This window comes from Oreochromis niloticus, unplaced genomic scaffold (genome assembly GCF_001858045.2).
Source record: "Oreochromis niloticus isolate F11D_XX unplaced genomic scaffold, O_niloticus_UMD_NMBU tig00002664_pilon, whole genome shotgun sequence".
NCBI classification, from domain to species: domain Eukaryota; kingdom Metazoa; phylum Chordata; class Actinopteri; order Cichliformes; family Cichlidae; genus Oreochromis; species Oreochromis niloticus.
Genome location: NW_020327696.1, coordinates 8638 through 29317, shown reverse-complemented (window position 1 = coordinate 29317; position 20680 = coordinate 8638). Strand labels below are relative to the sequence as shown.

The 20680-nt window shown below is 40.8% G+C and overlaps 1 protein-coding gene across 1 annotated transcript; it reads left to right on the top strand.

The window, feature by feature from the left end:
* The first annotated feature begins 3540 nt into the window (after positions 1–3540).
* Positions 3541–17292, top strand: LOC109194336 (L-selectin-like). The gene is made up of 4 exons (XM_019356576.2): positions 3541–3615; positions 4145–4495; positions 16124–16215; positions 16317–17292. Exons 2-4 carry the CDS (start codon positions 4153–4155, stop codon positions 16461–16463), a joined length of 582 nt encoding a protein of 193 aa, XP_019212121.1. The 5' UTR covers positions 3541–3615; positions 4145–4152; the 3' UTR covers positions 16464–17292.
* Positions 17293–20680: the final 3388 nt, after the last annotated feature.

Sequence of the window (20680 nt, the reverse complement as noted above, 5' to 3'; positions counted from 1 at the left end):
ACATTGGATGTCCTGGTGGTTTTTGTCCATAAAACTACTCATCTAAGATTAACACAAAATTATTATTATGTGCTTGATGTGCCTCACCTTTGGCCCTGGCTTTTCCCGTCTGACTGCACTAGGACATATTGCCACCTAATAAAATAACACATTGATTCCTGAAATTCCTGTTGGTTTGAAAGTCCTGCGTTTTGCTCCTGCATCCACCCTGATCATGTATTTCTCTTTCATTCTGCTTCCTCTCACCTGTTTCTCCGTGTCTCCATGGAAAGAGCACTGAAACACCTGAAAGACATCTGTGTAAACGAGGACATAAATGGAAGCCTGGGCTGGGTGAGTGGGACAGATCTCAGTACTCACAGTTCATAAAGACATTCAGCTGCTGAACAGCAAAACATTCAAACATGGGCGACATCTGTGTTTGATGAAGCAAATGAAAGTGTTGCTTCAAGGACAGAGAGCTGATAAAGCTCTGAGGTCAGCAATGGAAATGATGAGATTTGGTTAGACTGACAGATGAAGCTTCACATTCATTTTCCTCCATGTGAAGCTTAGAAGAGAGAAACCACCATCCAGCTGAGCTGCTGTTTATCAACCATTTCATGTTGTTTGTAGCACAGAGTTCCCCAGTGGAGAGTCAGAGTGCTGTGTGGCTGTGATGTGACAGCATCAGGTCACTAGTTTAAATATTCTTACTGTCATTTTGATTCATGAAGCAGCACAAAATCTGTAAACTCATCTGTAACTATTGTGCTTGTTGCACAAACTCTTTGTCCATGTGTGAAAGCTGCTGTTCCTCTGAGGATTCACTGATTTGACCTTCAGCACACGTCACTGCTGCATGAGCTGATCTGTTTATAGTGAGCTGAGCTCCCAGCTGTTCATGTTCACTCATATTTACTGTGGAGCCCGTCATCACTGTTGATGATGTCACATCCTGTGTTGAAGGCTCTGAGCCACGGTCAGATGGTAGTGGTGCTGATGGACATTCACACAGAGTTTAGGATGAGTATGTGATTTTTAGAACATCAGCTGGTGGTGACACACACTGTGTGTAAATGTGTGTGTGTGATAGGACACACAGCAGCTGTGTGTTTTGAGCAGGTTATAGACGGCTGCCACACTTTTGAAGGCAAATGTAAGTTATGACACGATGTTCAGAGCCAGATGAAAAACTGAAGCCGAGTCCAAATAAAGTGAAACAAAGTGCTGCACTGGACTCTGATCAACAACATGACAGGAGTACCAGGACCACACCTGCTCACTCCCTCATGCTCTCACTGTGTGCTGGATGGAGACAGTGAGCAGTGCTGTGAGCAGACTTTACTGTGGAAGATAAGATGTGAGCTCACAGCTGTGCAGGGAGAGCACACAGTGAGGTTTTGCATACATCAGCATTTCCACTGAAGTGATGAAGCAGCTTTAAATGTGTGTAAATGAGTCTAAGCAGCAAACAGAGATCAGTGAGTGAATCTGCTGACACACAGAATCCAGAGCAGCAGCATCATGGAGAGGATCCTGCTGTGTGTCTGCTGCTTCTCAGGTAAGTCCAGCTCTTTATCGTCTACAACAGCACTTATTACTCAGATCAGTCTCAGCCCCTGATAGGCCCAGAGGTTCAGATAGACTCAGAGTGTCTCTACAAACTGACCCAGTCAAACGTTTTCCCTTTCAGGCTGGTTTGTCTCCACATGCTGTCCCCGTCAGTACCACTACAGGGAGTGCAGAATTATTAGGCAAGTTGTATTTTTGAGGAATAATTTTATTATTGAACAACAACCATGTTCTCAATGAACCCAAAAAACTCAGTAATAGCAAAGCTGAATGTTTTTGGAAGTAGTTTTTAGTTTGTTTTTAGTTTTAGCTATTTTAGGGGGATATCTGTGTGTGCAGGTGACTATTACTGTGCATAATTATTAGGCAACTTAGCAAAAAACAAATATATACCCATTTCAATTATTTATTTTTACCAGTGAAACCAATATAACATCTCCACATTCACAAATATACATTTCTGACATTCAAAAACAAAACAAAAACAAATCAGCGACCAATATAGCCACCTTTCTTTGCAAGGACACTCAAAAGCCTGCCATCCATGGATTCTGTCAGTGTTTTGATCTGTTCACCATCAACATTGCGTGCAGCAGCAACCACAGCCTCCCAGACACTGTTCAGAGAGGTGTACTGTTTTCCCTCCTTGTAAATCTCACATTTGATGATGGACCACAGGTTCTCAATGGGGTTCAGATCAGGTGAACAAGGAGGCCATGTCATTAGTTTTTCTTCTTTTATACCCTTTCTTGCCAGCCACGCTGTGGAGTACTTGGACGCGTGTGATGGAGCATTGTCCTGCATGAAAATCATGTTTTTCTTGAAGGATACAGACTTCTTCCTGTACCACTGCTTGAAGAAGGTGTCTTCCAGAAACTGGCAGTAGGACTGGGAGTTGAGCTTGACTCCATCCTCAACCCGAAAAGGCCCCACAAGCTCATCTTTGATGATACCAGCCCAAACCAGTACTCCACCTCCACCTTGAAGGCGTCTGAGTCGGACTGGAGCTCTCTGCCCTTTACCAATCCAGCCACGGGCCCATCCATCTGGCCCATCAAGACTCACTCTCATTTCATCAGTCCATAAAACCTTAGAAAAATCAGTCTTGAGATATTTCTTGGCCCAGTCTTGACGTTTCAGCTTGTGTGTCTTGTTCAGTGGTGGTCGTCTTTCAGCCTTTCTTACCTTGGCCATGTCTCTGAGTATTGCACACCTTGTGCTTTTGGGCACTCCAGTGATGTTGCAGCTCTGAAATATGGCCAAACTGGTGGCAAGTGGCATCTTGGCAGCTGCACGCTTGACTTTTCTCAGTTCATGGGCAGTTATTTTGCGCCTTGGTTTTTCCACACGCTTCTTGCGACCCTGTTGACTATTTTGAATGAAACGCTTGATTGTTCGATGATCACGCTTCAGAAGCTTTGCAATTTTAAGACTGCTGCATCCCTCTGCAAGATATCTCACTATTTTTGACTTTTCTGAGCCTGTCAAGTCCTTCTTTTGACCCATTTTGCCAAAGGAAAGGAAGTTGCCTAATAATTATGCACACCTGATATAGGGTGTTGATGTCATTAGACCACACCCCTTCTCATTACAGAGATGCACATCACCTAATATGCTTAATTGGTAGTAGGCTTTCGAGCCTATACAGCTTGGAGTAAGACAACATTCATGAAGAGGATGATGTGGACAAAATACTCATTTGCCTAATAATTCTGCACTCCCTGTATGTTGATGATGCAAAGACTTGGACTGAAGCTCAGAGCTACTGCCAACAGAGTCAAACAGACCTGGCCTCCATCGAGAACACTGAAGAAATGAAGCAGCTGAACAGCACAGTTTCATCTGCCGCTCACAGCTCTGAGCTCTGGATCGGTCTGTACAGTCAGATCAGGTGGAGGTGGTCAGATGGGCTCACAGGGAGTGGAGCTGACTACAGGAACTGGGACACTTCTGAATATGAACCAGATTTTTACTCTGGGCTTCAGTTCTGTGTGTCCTCTTTAAAAGGAAAATGGTGGGATTTTCAGTGCAGAGAGAAGCTCCAGTTTATTTGCTACAGAGGTACAAAAAAACTTACATTTGATTTTAAACTTTTAAACTTTAAACTTTGATTTCACTGCATTATTCCAAAGAAAAATTTCCATTCCAAAAATGGATTATGTTCAACTAGACGTTGCGTTTTCAGTGGGGGAAACGTTTCATCATCATCATCATCATCATCATCATCATCATCATCATCATCATCATCATCATCAGCTGACTGCGGGTTTCCCAATGGAAAAACTTATACAATGCATAAACAATGGCTGTGAGGTCAGTTTATGATCATTAATATGCAAACTGTCATGACCATTGACCAGCAATCAAAGACCATTTCATTCGGTGGGCTAGTTTCAGTCATTGCATAAAAGTACTTTTTAAAAGGTTAAGGAAACCTGCAGTCAGCTGAGACTGAAGAAGACTTTTGGATGATGATGAATCGTTTCTCTCACTGAAAACATCCAGATGAATACAATCAACTTATTGGATTTCCTTATCTCGATGATTGAGCATGCAACAAGACAACACGTTTCTACGTTTTAACTTTCAGGATCTCAGATGAACCCTGAGTTTGATTTGGTGGATAAAGAAATGAGTTGGTCCGATGCTCGAAGGTACTGCAGGGAGAACTTCTTGGACCTGGCCACTGTCAAGAACCCCGGAGAGAACCAACAAGTCCATGAAAAGGCTCAGAGTAAAAGGGTGTGGATTGGCCTGCACAGAGAGCCACACATTTACTGGTCTGATGGCACAAAGTACTCATTCTCAAACTGGGCCAGTGGGATGAACCCGTTTAGGGGTATGAGTAAGATCTGTGCAGCTCTGACTCGTTCAGGAGAATGGAAGACTTTGTCCTGTGAAACAAGATTACCATTTGTCTGCTACAGCCTCCCTACACCTGGTGAGCTTTCACTGTCTTTCCTTTATGGATCACAAGCAATTTTACACACGGTGTTGTGCAAAAGTCTTGAGCCACCTGTGATTTCTGCGTTTTCTGGAGAGAAATGGGAAACAGCTGCAGACTTGACTTAATAAATCGCCCAAAATGGAAATATAGTATATATAAGGTAAACCCTCAGAGAGTTCGAGATCAAGTTATTTTATGCTTGAGTGATTTGCAGGTCAGAATTAGGTGGCTTAACAAACAAACAAAAAAGACTTTTCCATGGTGATGTATATTTAAGATAACAAATAGTAGATGAAATGCACTTAAAGCATATGTTACAGGCCTTCTATGGATCCTGTTTTTAAACAGAAAAGCAGAGACAGGAGACATGAGCTGCGTTCGGTCTGCAGGCCTTTCCTTGTCTGAGCTACAGGAGCATTGCCACGGCTTATCACACCCATAGCTCCCTCCCCCTTGTGGCTATGCCACGAAATTACATCTTCACAACTTTAAGTGAAAAGTGCAATACCACAATGAAATAATGCCTTTTACATCAACAAATGTTTTACAAAAAATTTACTAATGTGAACATCCCCACATTCCTTGCCTACTAACATGTATAGATTGGGGAGTTATAATATACAGGGAAGGCGCCGGGGTGTGCACAGTGAGATGGTGGAATGTGATATGGCACTGGGGGAAAGTAAGGTAACAAGGACTATGGTGGCATGGTGCAGAATGCTGTGTTTGGTGACTCGTGCACTTCAGCACAACTGACTGATGGATGCACACAGAGAGGGCTGGCCAAGGGTGTCATATGTGAAATGTGTAGCAGGCCGTCGTTCTCCAGGAGACCTCCTTAAAACTGATTCATTAGTCGGTGGGGTCACGTTAGGTGCATACTGTGCCCTTTCTAAAAGCGGCAGTCCAACTTCCCCTTCGTCGACTCTGAAAGGCACTTTAGTGACCCCTGATTTCTGTACCCTCTCGTATTCCTCCTCTCCAATGTCGTTGTCCAGTTCAGTGCTTTGGTGTCCACCATCTTGTTCCATTCCTGTTTCCCTCAGTGCATTTGTTGCAGTTTGTTCCCCCAATATTGTTGCTTCTGTCCCATGAGGTGTTCCACAGTTGACCTCGGCTGAACTCAACTATTTCCCCTGAGGGTATGGATACAGGTATGAGGAGCATCCCCTCTTGTGGCGATGCCACTCAATTACATCTTCATAACTTTAAGTGAAAAGTGCATGTCCGTGTATGTCCTGTCGCGTAAGAAAGCCGACACTCACTGATTCTGATGCGTCAGGTCCTCACTGTGTTTACGTCTTCATGCAGAATCCGTGTACCTGCTCTCATTTACGTTTTTAGCAATGTGGTGGTTGTTGAAATTTTGTGAGGTTTAACCTGAGATTCTAGCATTTTGGGCAAAATAATTTAATATTTAAAAATCAATTCTGGATTTTAATGAATCGATATCACGTTATTAAAACTAGAATCGATTGTTATCAGAAAATCGATAATTAAAACCCACCGTAGTCAGTATAACCCAAGGTGAAAATGTCCAAATTGTGCCCAATTGGCCATTTTCCTTTCCTGGTGTCATGTGACCTGTTAATGCTACAGGGCCAAGGTGCAAATGGGGAGCAGGTGTGTTGAATTTGGTGTTATTGCTCTCATACTCTCTCATACTGGTCACTGGAAGTATGGCAAAAAATTCTCTGAGGGTCTGAAAAAAAGAATTGTTCCTCTACATAAAGATGGCCTAGGCTGAAAGAATTTTGCAAACACTTTGAAACTGAGCTGCAGCACAGTGGTCAACACCATACAACAGTTTAACAGGGCAGGTTCCACTCAGAACAAACCTTGCCACGGTCGACCAAAGAAGTTGAGTGCAATTGCTCAGTGTCATATCCAGAGTTTGTCTTTTGAAAATAGATGTATGAATGCGTGGGGGGTCAGCCTCTTGGTGCTCAGACCATACGCCACACACTGCATCACTTGGCTGTTATCCCAGAAGGAAGCTTCGTGTGAAGATAATGCAAAACAAAGCCCACAAACAGTTTGCTGCAGACAAGCAGATTAAGGACATGGATTAGCTGTGGTCTGATGAGATCAAAATAAACTTATTTGGTTCAGATGGTGTCAAGAATGTGTGGCAGCAACCAGGTGAGGAAAAAAGATAAGCGTGTCTACAGTCAAGCATGGCGGTGGGAGTGCTGGTGGCACTGGGGAGCTACAGTTAATCGAGGTAACCACTGTTAGGGTTCAATGTTGAGAGAGGAATCCATAAATAACCACAGATCCGGTCCGGTGTGCAATTAGACAGGATTTTAATGAACACATGTGTGAGTTCAACAACCCAATCAGTGTTGAACTGTCTTTCTCATATTCAGACAACTGTTTTATGGGGTTAAGAATTGTACAACCCCCTTTTCTGTTACTAGGCAGATTTACGTCACACCAAAACCACAATGACTTTTAACATAGAACATCATCTTCGTGTCGACGGCTGATGCTTCCTGTTAGCCCGCCTTCGCTGTCGCTTATCTCCCTGGAACATCAGGTGCACTTCCTGTAGAAAATGTCACTCATACAGGCACAACTTTGCAGTCTAAAACTCATTTAGTAGGTAAGAGTTTATATCTGTGTGTGTGTGCACGTGCAGGGGCGCGTGCATGCTGTGTACTGCGTACGTGTCATGACCTCTCACTATTTGTCTGTCTGTACGTGCAGAGTTTGCATCTGCTTTCTGAACCTTAGTTGACCTCAACTTAAGCAACTTGAACTTTCCCCTATCAGTGATCCCTCCAACCAAGTGCGTGGGTGGCCACGTGCATGTCCGAACCAAGACTATATATGTGTACTCTACTGAATTAATGTTTTGATCAAAAGCCTCTACTAAAAGCTTAAATCAAAGATAAATGCATAATAAACTCTTTGGCTCTTTGGCTTGCACTCGCTCTGCTTTCGGTTTCACTTCTGCAAAAACATGCTCTGCAGACGCATTTCCTGTCAGCCTGCAGTCAGCTTCTCCCCCACTGAAGACTATGTGTAAGAATATAAAAACATTCAAAAACCTTTAAATTATAGATTCAACTGATTATAACTGAACCTGTAATAAAGACTAATATAATACCAATATATTGGAACATCTGAATGCATCTATGAAAGCAACATCCCTATTAACATGAAATGGTAATGATGATTATAAAATAGCAGCAAATAATAGCAGGAAAATATTTCTCCCCTTCACACTTCCCCTTTTGACCTCTGGATAACATCCAGAGGTCACCAAAACAATGAAAAGCATGACCAAAACTAATAATTCACGGAGTGGATCCTAGTCTAAGACTAGATCCACCTTAACTGTAATGGATAAGAACCTTCTCCCTACTATACTCTTCCCCTCACTTATGTCCATCAATTGTTCTCTTTATTCAAACTTGGTTCAACCTATTATGTTGGGGAGTCTTTAATCAAAACCATAAACCTAATTATCTTCTGACTTTCTGACTTTTGTTCCTATATAATCTTAAACATCACTCATCTCAATCTACAGCATTTTAACAGTCTTACAGCACTGCTGTCATATGTTTCCTGTTGTTCCTTATCTGATCACCCACATCCTGTACACAAACTGTCACTGCTGCAAGGGCCTACCTCTCATCTAAAGTCACCTATTAAAAGCTGAACTCTAACTGTATTTTAGAACTCACATTTCCTGTGTGTAACCCTGTTTTAATATATCATTTTATTTCATTTTGCTGCTCTTATTGTAATGGTACATTCTAACTTATACTTTATCAGACTTAACCAACATATATAAGCTTTCTCCCTTTGCTTCTGTTTTGCTTCACCAAGTATTTGTTATTCTGTAACTGCTTTTTATATAATAGGACTAATTTAGAGCTGCATGTGTTATCCCAATATTTTACATGTCACCCAGTTTAGTTACAACCAAACTCCTATTCAGTTCCTCTTTCTGTCATTTGTTATTGGGCCAACTCAAATTCAGTTAAAAGCTAAAGGAATTTCCGGCCCTAGGCCTCACCTATGTTTAAACCATATGTGTTTGTAAGCGTGAATGCTGTTTATCCTTCTGTTGCTCCAAGTCCCCTACAATATATCGACTGAGACATAACGCTCATCGAAGCTTATGACCTTAACTGGACCGAACATCAACTCTGTTAATGAGCACGATTGCAATGTGTAAGAAAAAATCATTTCTACATATATAATCTCCAATATTATTCATTTGAGTCCATAACACTTTTAACATCCTCATAAAAAACTCTCCTCTACCCTAAAAATAAATCTATTTACTATCTGTTTCTAAAGCCTAGATTATAACAACATTCTAACATTATGTCACTGTTACAACTTATCCTAAAAATCAAAAAGAAATCCCACATTTTCTACTCATCAAATGTTCACTATTTTCCCCAAAGCATATCCTTTATTCCCACGGTTCCCCTCTAAGTTTGGTGTACAACTTCTTATTAACACCAGCAATTTATCTTCTAAACAGAATTCAGTTCATTTTACTCCTTTCTTTAGAATTAACAATCTCTGCCTCAGTATTACCATATCTAAATTATCAAACAACCCCAATCGTTATAAAATCATACTAAAACCCATTTCAAATTAAACAAATTAAATCTTAAACCCCTCTCTTTTTTGACACATCTCATGTGGCAAAAAACTCGAAATGCTCCACCCAAGCTTAGGAAATTAAAAGGAAAAAGGTTAGTCATATCATATCATTTCTCAGAACACTTCAGCCATCCACCTCTCCGGTATTTTGCTCCAGACCTAAAACCTGTGTTTAAGGAATAAAATCAATTTAATCATCCTGACAAATCTCTCAAAATCGTTGCTCCATGCAAAGTCTGGATCCTTGGAACTTCCTGGAAACAAAACCTGTACTTTACATTTCATATTCAACTCCCCTGTATGATCCAATCTGTGTCATGACAAAAATAAACTTAAACAGAACAGTTATTAATCATGAGTTACCTCAGTTAATGGTAACTTTAATCTCATCAAACACTGTTTCCCTTTTAGCATTTTGCATTCTCCCAACAATATAATGTAATCCCATAATATAACCCCAGTAAAAAGAAATTTTCTCCAAACATCCATCAATATCCCAACATCAGCACCCCCAGAATTAAGCCTCCCACTTATCCTTTCATTTATTTCCCCCCTTGGTCCCATCACTCGCATTCACTCACATGCATTCACACATGATATTTTTTGCTGATACTGCAGCCTTCTGCGCACGTCATCAGATGCTCCACATCAGCAAAATGAGCTCAATCATTTGTTTTATTTCATTTTCCTTTTTAGGAAAATAGTTCAGTATACTTTTGACTGGATTGACACGCTGCAATCATTTTTTAGACAGAGACTTGCCGCCAATCAGTCTCTGATTGTAATCAATTATAATTCTGTAAAGCCCACCTGATTTTCGTACTTGGTAATTTTGTCAACGCCGTCCGTTCACTCTCCTCCAGGCCTGCTTAGAACAAAAATGAAAAAGAGAGCTGATTATTAGCTCATCAAAGTACAAAACAAAATCACCTGACAGGTTTTTTCCTGAGTGCACTTACTACTACAAAAATTTTTGGGGCCCCTCTCAGACATATCCATGTCTAATCAAACACCCTCTCTGGAAATAAAACAACAGCCTCAAAAATCTGAAACAATCTTAAATTTCACCCGTTCAACACACCGAAAACCTCGTCAAAAGATCAAAGACCGTTTGCACAATGTCTCCCTTCCTCACTTTACCATGTGTTCATTCAGCACAAGATAAAAACCAATTTCAACCACATATCATCCTTAAATTATAAATTTCCTGTCCAAATCTGCCCCTCTGAACAGACCTGACCACCGTAATCAAATATCCTGATACTTTACCAGTATATTTCTCCAAATACTCTTCAACAGCCACTGCTCTCTCTTGAACTGAACTGAAAGCCTCCGACACACACGCACACAGGAAGTGTCTCTGCTCCAGCTAATTTGCATAAACCCACAGCTCAACAGCCAACTTAACAAGAGGAATACATGTTTAAACCTTATCACATTATTGAATTATTTTCATTTTCTTTCTATACTAATCACTGATTTTGATCACTCAGTACGAGAGCACTCCTGAGTCACTCTTATAGACACTTTTCTTTTGTTTTTTCCATCTATTTTAAATCTTTCCATCTATTCTATTAACCATTCACACCATTCTCTCACTCATACAAGCAGCAAACTGATCTTCATTGCATATGCTTGTGTTCTTAGCCAGGTTTTAATCAATGTCTCTATGCATTAAGCTTTGATTAGACAAGCTTCATGAGCTTGTCTTTGTACGGTTAATACATTTTCTGTTTGTGTGTGGTATTTTGCATCTATGGCTTCGCAGTCTGTCAGACACCTTTCCAATTCTCCAGTTAAGCAGTCAGTTTTCTTTTTCCCCGAATTACTAACCCTCTGTTTTGATTTCCCACCTTAAATAAAGCACTCCTAGTCTTCAGCCAGGAGCTAGGGCCTGTTTTCCAGGTTCATGGACACATGATTCTGTGAACAATTCAACCAGAAACTTGCCTTAACTTATCCAGTGATGTTAACTTCTAACTTTCTTCCGACTGCTGCTGTGGAGAGTTGGTACGGTTCTGCTTTACCCCTGAAAATAACAAAACTAAGACATTTTCATTATTACCACAAGTGCTTAAATGACCCATTTCTCTGTCTCTAGTCAGAAATACCAATTATGCCATGCATGTAAGCGTGTTCTTCCTTGCATTTTATGTTAATTGAGTGTAAACTGCTTCTTCATTGTTTTCACTGAGGTTTAGATTCAAACTATCTCACTTCTGATTCATTTCAAAAATACCGTAATCTCACATGTAACAACTTGTGTATGTGTGTTTTCAATTCATTAAGGTAATGACAATTATTTTCTTTCATTATTCTTACCTTTTCTAATGTTTACCTCTCTGTTATGCTGTGGTGGACATCCCTAAACAGTCATGAGTTCAGGTTTCAATTTTCAATCCAATTATATCCTATATTCTCAGAGTCAAACTCGTCCAGCTTCATCTCTCACTGGTCCTCTCTGCACAATGTCCTGTTCGTGCTTCAAAGCTCCAGCAAACACAGTCTCAACTCAGCTGCTGTCTTCTTCTCTGTTTCTTTACAGTCTTTCTTTCAGATTAAGTCCCAGCATGGCAAAATATCACTCAATGTCCAGTGCTCTTCCACAATTCTTTATCCCACTGTTCAACTGCCCAGCCTGTATTTTCACAGTACATGTTGCATTACTCTTACATGCTGCTGCTGGTCGTCAGTCGTCATCAGTGTTACTGGATCAGTGGCACTGTCGTTTGCCTGCTGTATTCAAGTTCACGATGTTCTGTCGGTCTTCATCAGGCGATTAACTGTCCTTTGAACTTCTTCTCCGCTTCAGGGACAAAGTGAGAGATCCAGCCGCACAATTTCGAGCCAAAAACTGGCTTATTCTCCCAATTCTTTTAATCTACTTTTCTGCTGCTGAACTCAAGGTTCCAATGTTGAGAGAGTCCACCTGTATTGACACACTTAAAGCATACAATTAGTAATATATTCATTTTTCTTAAAGGCTTCATTTGCTCCATGGGCCTCGTCTGTCTCTCTGTGTTCTTTCTGTACACACTCAGTTCCCATATATGGGCATGCACAGTTCCTGTTCACTATTTCCTGTCGCTGCAGCCCCGGTACACAGAGCAATATTTCCTGTTCCTCAAACTAATCTAACTCCTTTGTTTTTTGTTTCTTGAATTAAAAACACTTTCAAACTTTAGCACATCCTACTTTTCATCACACAAGAAATATATTTCACACTCCTTTATTCCATACACACCTTTTAAATGCTCTAACCTCTTTCAGACGCCATAAATCGTCTCACACGCACTGCCTTTCTCTCTCTCAAACTTCCCCTTTTCACTTACTCAGACAAATCACCCAGTCACTCAAATCAAATACTGACAGCATTCACACAGTTAAAATCACACAAAATACGCTTTCATACGAGTATTTTGGACATGCCTTCCATGATCAGAAAGAGCAAGTCAAAAGAAAAAGAAAAAGAAAACTGAAACCTCTCATCGTCTCGCAGCTTCTCCCCACACACACATAACTGAAAAATAAACCACACCAACATTTATGGCTCACGAACTATACATCTATCAAAATTCAGTCATTTTCTAATCATTTTCTATACATCCACACTAATATATTCACACTGTATTTACACTCTCATAATAAGCAAAACCAACCTCTTATATACAGGCATTTAGCAAAAAGCTCTCAGTCCTCTCGAAATTGAAACCACCCTCTCTGCGCGTCGCTACTGCTCATTTGCATTTACACACACCATCAGTGCACATCCGGCTGTGCATTACTGACACAGAGACTGATCTTACTCATAGATCTCATATTTTATATACACAGACGTCTTATTAATTACAACTGCACAGATTTTTTTGGCCTCTTAGCTCCTACAAATTTCGATAAATTTACCATAACCGACTTTAACGGACAAACCCCAGGTTTTTTACGCTCAATTCACCGGACCAGACTCTAACTGCTCCGTCCAAATTTTCTAGCCCTAACCTAATTTACCGATAGCCAAAAAAGCACAGATAGGAGACTCTAACTCCTAGCAATTTTGGAGATTCCCCAGTCCTCCCCGGTTTGTCGTACCGTACTATCCCTACTCTTCAGGGTAGGTCAAGGATAAACGTCTTTACCCAGGAGGGAGCGTTGCCTCCGAGAAAATGCGCTTCTTAACAGACGCCGCTGTCGTTCTAGAAAAATTTAGAATAATTTGAAACAACAATCTAAGCCCAGAACAGGATTAGGATTGAGGCAGGTCTCCCGTTGTGGACATAGGGGACTCTAACCCACAAAAATGACCATCACACGTAGACCAGATGACCAACGGGACTCTAACCCACAAAATTACCAAATTCCCTATCATTCTAAGAGTTCACTTAGCAGTCCAACTGCTTTAATTCTCTTTTCATTCCTTTATTCTCATTACTCAGTACTGTCACTTATACTTCCTTATCATTACTTCAACCGGTAAACTTCATCAAAATTTCGCCAAAATTAAAAAACAGACATTCACCAGTAATTTTCAGTGAGTAGACTTTAATTTGACATGTCCAATCTAGCACATTTTGGAAAATTCAACAGGTATGTGCCTTACCTTTGTTTAAGCCGGCTCGTCTCTCACTTCAGACCACTGACTCCTATCTGCCCATCTAATCACCACAGACCCCGGATCTCTCCGTCTACACCATTCCCCTCTCTCACCGGAACGAGCCCCCAAATGTTAGGGTTCAATGTTGAGAGAGGAATCCATAAATAACCACAGATCCGGTCCGGTGTGCAATTAGACAGGATTTTAATGAACACATGTGTGAGTTCAACAACCCAATCAGTGTTGAACTGTCTTTCTCATATTCAGACAACTGTTTTATGGGGTTAAGAATTGTACAACCCCCTTTTCTGTTACTAGGCAGATTTACGTCACACCAAAACCACAATGACTTTTAACATAGAACATCATCTTCGTGTCGACGGCTGATGCTTCCTGTTAGCCCGCCTTCGCTGTCGCTTATCTCCCTGGAACATCAGGTGCACTTCCTGTAGAAAATGTCACTCATACAGGCACAACTTTGCAGTCTAAAACTCATTTAGTAGGTAAGAGTTTATATCTGTGTGTGTGTGCACGTGCAGGGGCGCGTGCATGCTGTGTACTGCGTACGTGTCATGACCTCTCACTATTTGTCTGTCTGTACGTGCAGAGTTTGCATCTGCTTTCTGAACCTTAGTTGACCTCAACTTAAGCAACTTGAACTTTCCCCTATCAGTGATCCCTCCAACCAAGTGCGTGGGTGGCCACGTGCATGTCCGAACCAAGACTATATATGTGTACTCTACTGAATTAATGTTTTGATCAAAAGCCTCTACTAAAAGCTTAAATCAAAGATAAATGCATAATAAACTCTTTGGCTCTTTGGCTTGCACTCGCTCTGCTTTCGGTTTCACTTCTGCAAAAACATGCTCTGCAGACGCATTTCCTGTCAGCCTGCAGTCAGCTTCTCCCCCACTGAAGACTATGTGTAAGAATATAAAAACATTCAAAAACCTTTAAATTATAGATTCAACTGATTATAACTGAACCTGTAATAAAGACTAATATAATACCAATATATTGGAACATCTGAATGCATCTATGAAAGCAACATCCCTATTAACATGAAATGGTAATGATGATTATAAAATAGCAGCAAATAATAGCAGGAAAATATTTCTCCCCTTCACACCACCAATGCCAATATGTAGTGTGACATACTGAAGTAGATGAAGCAGATCATTTTTTTTTTATTTTTTTTTTTATTTATTTTTTTTTTAACCTGTCCCGTTTGGTTCTTTTGCCATCAGAATTATTGTCTAAAGGCGAAGAAAGATGCCCAACGGATTTACTTTACCAAATTGACCATCCCAGCCTTGCCGTAATGGTCCATTTGATTCACCTTTTATTGTTTATTTTATTTTCACTTGCTGAATACGGGACAGACTTAACTGGGGGAAAGAAAGGGGAGAAAGAAAGAGGGAAAGAAAAACAGCGGGGAAGAGGGACGGGGAAAAAGGGCAAAAAACCAAAAACCAACAAAATAAGCAGACAAAAAAATACATATATCGATCATCTGGATCACCTGTTGAGAAAGAAAGAGAAAGCAAGCAGAAGAAAACGAGAGTAATAAACAACATCACAATGATCTATGGGAATATGACAGTAAATACTAAATGTTAGACATTATTGTGCAGCACGTAAGATCGACAGCGCACAGTGTGCTTTGAGGTAAGAGCCAAAAAGGGTGTAGTTTGTGTGTGATCACCTGTGTGTACACCTGTGAGCATGAACGCGCTTGTTTTTAAAAGGTTCCTTCATGTAATGATCTGCTAGAGGGTGTGGGGGGCCACCGCCCCGTCCTCCAGGGCATGAAGCAGGTATGGAGGAGATCAAAACTCCAGACATCCAGAGGCCCCCAGAACACAAGAGACCAAGGAAGACCAACAGAGGGACAGCCGCGCCACTGTCCCAGAAAGATGAAGCAGATCATGATCCCCTCCCTTCAGAAACTGGGCCACAGGGCAGTATTCCAAATGATAAGAACCCCAAACACACCTCCAAAAGTTAGTGTGGGACAAAGACCATGTTTGTGTGAGACAATGTTAAGGATAAGAGGAAGCTTAAAAACACATCTACACAACAGTCAGACACACTGCAATTAATTTTAACAAAGTTTTTAAGAATGCATTCTAAAAAGGAGCTCGTCTTTTTGTCAGCCTCGTTTTGTGCGAGAGACTTGTTCATTTCTCTAAACGAGATCACATGAAAATGTGGGACATTGTCTGGACCTGTGTGATATGGAGAATGAGGGCTAAACATGCTCTGCAGTCCCACCTAGAGCATTCGCTGCTCCCTGCAATCACAGCAGTAGCAGTGATGGTTTAAATCAGCTAGGAGTGTCATTCTGTGCTTAAATGTATAAATATGATGGTGGCTTCATTTAGCTTCTGTTTCTGTGTCTGCAGTAAAGAGGCAGGTAGTGAAGCTCACAGTACATGTGGAGGACCCTCCTGTGGATCTGAATGACTCTGCTGTGAAAGCAGAACTGCTGACAAGGGCAAGTTCCCACAGTCCACCTTTACACTCACACCGTTTATATGTATATCAATTTCCTGATTTTGAATGAAAAGAAAAGACATTGTGGCTGCTGTCTGACAGGTGAAGGAGCAGCTGAAGAAGAAAGGAGTGGGTGGAGTCAGTGTGAGGTGGAGAGTGCAGCCGTATGGGGAAGCTCTTGGCTGGAGATGGAAGAAGAAAGAAGACTCTGAGAGAAAAAGAAAATGTTTCAAAAGCTTTTCTGCTTGAATCATGTGACAGCCAATTAAACTTTATTATCCACACGTCATTCTCCCAGCTGTGTCTGAGCACAGATGTGGGCTAACATCTGTTTTTAGGCTCTTCTGTCACAGTGTTTGTGGGCGTGGCCTCTTCTTTGGCTTTCATACAGATAAATGCAGACGTGTTTGTGAGCTACAGGTTTCTGCTGACACATGTTCACTTTTGGAAATCAGAGGGACAAACATGCTCTCCAACAGCTGGTCACCCCAGTCACCGTGGAAACAAGCACAGGAAATACAGCAGGCTGAAACTGTCACGGTCCTGGCTCTTTGAGTTTCTGGACTTTGTGTTTATTATTAAATATTTTCTATGTGATTATTAGTTTGCTGATTGTTTCTATTTCATCTTCGTGTTATTCCTCAGTGTTTCAGTCTGGAGGGTTTATTTCCAGTTACTGTTGATGTTGCTTTATTTTATTCCTTCACTGTTTCCCGTCTCATCCTCCTGTGATAAGTTCCTTCATGTGTCTGTACTTGTACTGTCATGTACTTATGGTTCGCCCTTCCTGTTTTATTTTTTTGTCATTGTTTTAAATCACATGACAGAAACCAGCGACGGCCAAATAAAGCTTTATGAAGCATTGAAGCTCGTATTTTAAAAAGGGTTTGTTACTCAAAGCTTTCTAACACAGTCCTCTTTTGTGGCATCCAGTGGACAAAATGCAAGGAGCAGCTTGAATCTACAAATTAAAATGAGCTGCTTCATTATGATTGTCTACTCTGCAGAGCTAAGTTGGCAGCTTCTATTCAATATCATGTTACAGTTCTGATATCGGGCTACTGTTTATGTTTTCTGATTAATAAATAATTATGATGAATGAACCATACTTGTTCAAGCATGTGCCCTCGTGTAGTCTCCCTTTGCTTTTGATTTCCTGACATTTATAAACATACCAGATACATGCATCATGTATAAAATAAACAACACACTCATAAAATAGGTTGGAAGTGTATTTGTTCCGCGAGATCCATCCTTCCAAGTAGTTACATAACTAACCAAAGAACAAATACATTTATATTTAATATAACTTACTTACAGTGTACTTTTTTTATTTAGTTTTGACCTGGGTATAGAATTGCTAAAAAAAAAAAAAAAAAGAAGTCAAATAAAAATGTAACACACATAATGTGTTTGTCCACCACAGATTCTTCAGCATCCTTCTGTGAGATTATTCTGTTATCATATGTTACCTTATATATGTAATCAAAGTAGTTGAATTATGATACTGCTGTAGATCATATTATACCCCTTAGTATAGAGTGTGTGATCAGTATGTAGTTTTAGTTTGCATTATATTTCTGACCTAAAAGAGTGTGAAAATCATTAGATCTATTTGATTGACCTGTATTACTCGACACTGTTGAATGTGTTACACTGTTTCTTGACATTTCATACTGCTGAATCATGAAGAGAATGTTGGGTGCAGAAGGCCTTGTGCCGATAATAGAAGAGACGACCACATTCCATACCCCCACCTTTACAGAGAGCAGAAAGACAGGGAGCCGAGGTCATAACTTAGGCGCCGTAAGAGAGAAAACATGTGAATGTTTAGGCTTTTACGACTAGGTGGGGGCCACTAGAGGCTATAAAAGGCTGAGTAACCCGTCACCATTTTGAGATTTGCTGTGACCCTCTTCATGCATCTCTCCCCATCCGGATGGCTTGTGCTCATAAGTGTTGAATTGTATGGAAATAAAGAATTGTTGATTGAGCATTTATACACCGAGTATTGTCCTTCCTTCAGCCCAAAGATTAAAAGAATTGGGAGATTTTAACACTTCTCATTCTCAGAAGCCTTAGGAGCTCCTGTGCAATCACACACTGTCCCAGTAGCTCACGAACATACATGCAGGGGTCCTACACTGACAATACCAGGCTTTGTGAGTTTACCACACTGAAGATAGCTCCCAATAACTTTGTAACTTTGTGCCTCCAGATGCTACAGAGCTATTCAGACTGATGGATTGCCTAAAACTAGAAGAACCTCATCTATTCCCCTATTCTGACACAGTGGCTGCTCTGAATAAGAGGTATGACCAACGGCATAAACTAGCTCTTATGACTGTTGATGTGATGGATTCACCAGACATTCGATGGGGAGATACTAAAGCATTTGAGATAACTGCCTTGCGAATAAGGTCTCTCATTCACATGCTCAACACCCTTAGCACAGAATGTGAAACTAAGTTGACATGTGCGTCACTTATGGAGCTACTTCTGAGTAAATTGCCAGGTGAGATGAGATCAGAGATTCGCTGACAGATGGGCCGCCAATGTGGAATAATGTATACCCTCTTTGACCTATCAGAATAGCTCAAATATGAGGCCTGGTGTCAGCCAGTCTCCTCTAAGCTGAACCAGTCAGTCCACAAAAAAGTTTCACTTAGGATCTTCTGACTTCATGTAACCTCATGTAAGATCTCCACACACGCACCACCGGGCCCTCTGACCACCACCAGTAGGCAACGGGTGAAGTGTCTTGCCCAAGGACACAACGACCGAGACTGTCCGAGCCGGGGATCAAACCTGTAACCTTCCGATTACAAGACGAACTCCCAACTCTTGAGCCACGATCGCCCCAATAGATATGGATATGGAAGGTGAAGTCATGTTCTCTTTTTTATTTTTTTTTGTCTGGACAAAGTGTCAGCAGACTGATGTAATAAAAACAAAATGTACAGAAATGCATCTTTAAAGATGGAATATTGTAGTCTTTGCCCTGTATTAAATTAAGAACTGCTGGATTAGCACTGATATATTGACTGAAACTATTTAATTTATCCCCATCAGGATTACCTTACCTGGAACATTGATTCAATTTTTTCTGATTACTTGTTTCTTTAATGATTCTTTCATTATTTCCCTGGCAAGTCATGTCCCGGTTTACATCAAACTGACTCACTTTCACCCATGTTGATTTGCTGTCTAGTGACCGCCTGTGATAAAGTATTATCTATAGGTTAAATATAAGAAACAAAGGCATTTCTGCACTGGTTCTGGGTTTTCTCTTTTCCTTCATCTTTTTGTTTAATTTTCTGAATTCAGTCATTAAATCAGATGCACATGTCATGAGTGAAGGGTCTCTCTCTACTCTGATCCTTCTACAGGTGCAGCTGGGGTGCACCCAGCGGACATCCTCTTGATATCGCTCTTCTTCTATTTCTTCTTTTTTCTTTCCTATTTAAATTCTTAACCACACCTCTGCCTTTCACTGGCCTTTTAATATCTCAAATTCCCACAACACTATCACCCTTGTGTGACTTCCATGGTTGCACAAACACCGCCCAGCTTTTTGACGCTGCTCTCTTTCCCATTTTTTGTCTTCATTATCTTTTGTTCACCCACTCAGTCTGAGCCGTATCACGCAGGCACACATAAAGGAATGACTCCTAAACAATACTGCAGTTGGCTACTACTATAAGGGTGGGAAATTTTGAAGTTTAACAACATCAGTTCTCTCAGATTGACTTTTAATCATAATATTCACATGTGTATAATAAACTGGAGCACCAGGGCTTAAAGCCAATCAGGTCAAAGCCAATATAATCATAACAAAGCTTTTCCATGCATCTAGTTAGGGGAGCAAAGAGTAACATCTGTTTACTGTTTAAGATCACAGAAGACTGTTTGTGACACCAAATTTTAGGGATGTGTGTTTATTGTATCCGCTGAATCAGCCATACAGCGATAACTTCCCAGTCAGCAACAACATTGAACTGTGTACACTAGACCCCCTCTATGAGTACAGAAACCACCAGCATATGTTGAGATTTCTGTGATTCCAAATCGGAAGTGTACGTGAGTATCGTGGTATACATGGTATGTATGTCTCTGTGCCTGTTCCTCTGTGTGTGAGGATGCTTGTACATATTTATTATTATCTCTATGGATGATATGTGTATATATGTGCTGTTGATATCCACACTGCTACAGCGCAGCAAGAGAAAAACATGAAAGGATATCATGGCTGCAAACTTGTCTGATAACAAAGAAATTCCATTAAGAGTATTCATTTCTTCTATTATCAGCTGTATTGTAGAGGAAGGGATGAGGTGTTTTGCCTGTAATTTCATGTAAAACATGCACAAATTCTTCATGTACAAACTTTTCATTTGTGCAATGTCTAGTACATCCTCCTCCTCAGGGACATCATGCTGTGACCCTTCATCTAACTGGCTTTCAGC

What these genes read in the sequence shown, in the direction of transcription:
- LOC109194336 (XM_019356576.2), top strand. Translation starts at nt 4,153, where the DNA reads ATGAACCCTGAGTTTGATTTGGTGGATAAAGAAATGAGTTGGTCCGAT. An exon ending in CTACAGCCTCCCTACACCTG is followed by an intron (nt 4,496 to 16,123) that starts GTGAGCTTTCAC and finishes CTGTGTCTGCAG; the next exon opens with TAAAGAGGCAGGTAGTGAAG. An exon ending in AAGCAGAACTGCTGACAAGG is followed by an intron (nt 16,216 to 16,316) that starts GCAAGTTCCCAC and finishes GCTGTCTGACAG; the next exon opens with GTGAAGGAGCAGCTGAAGAA.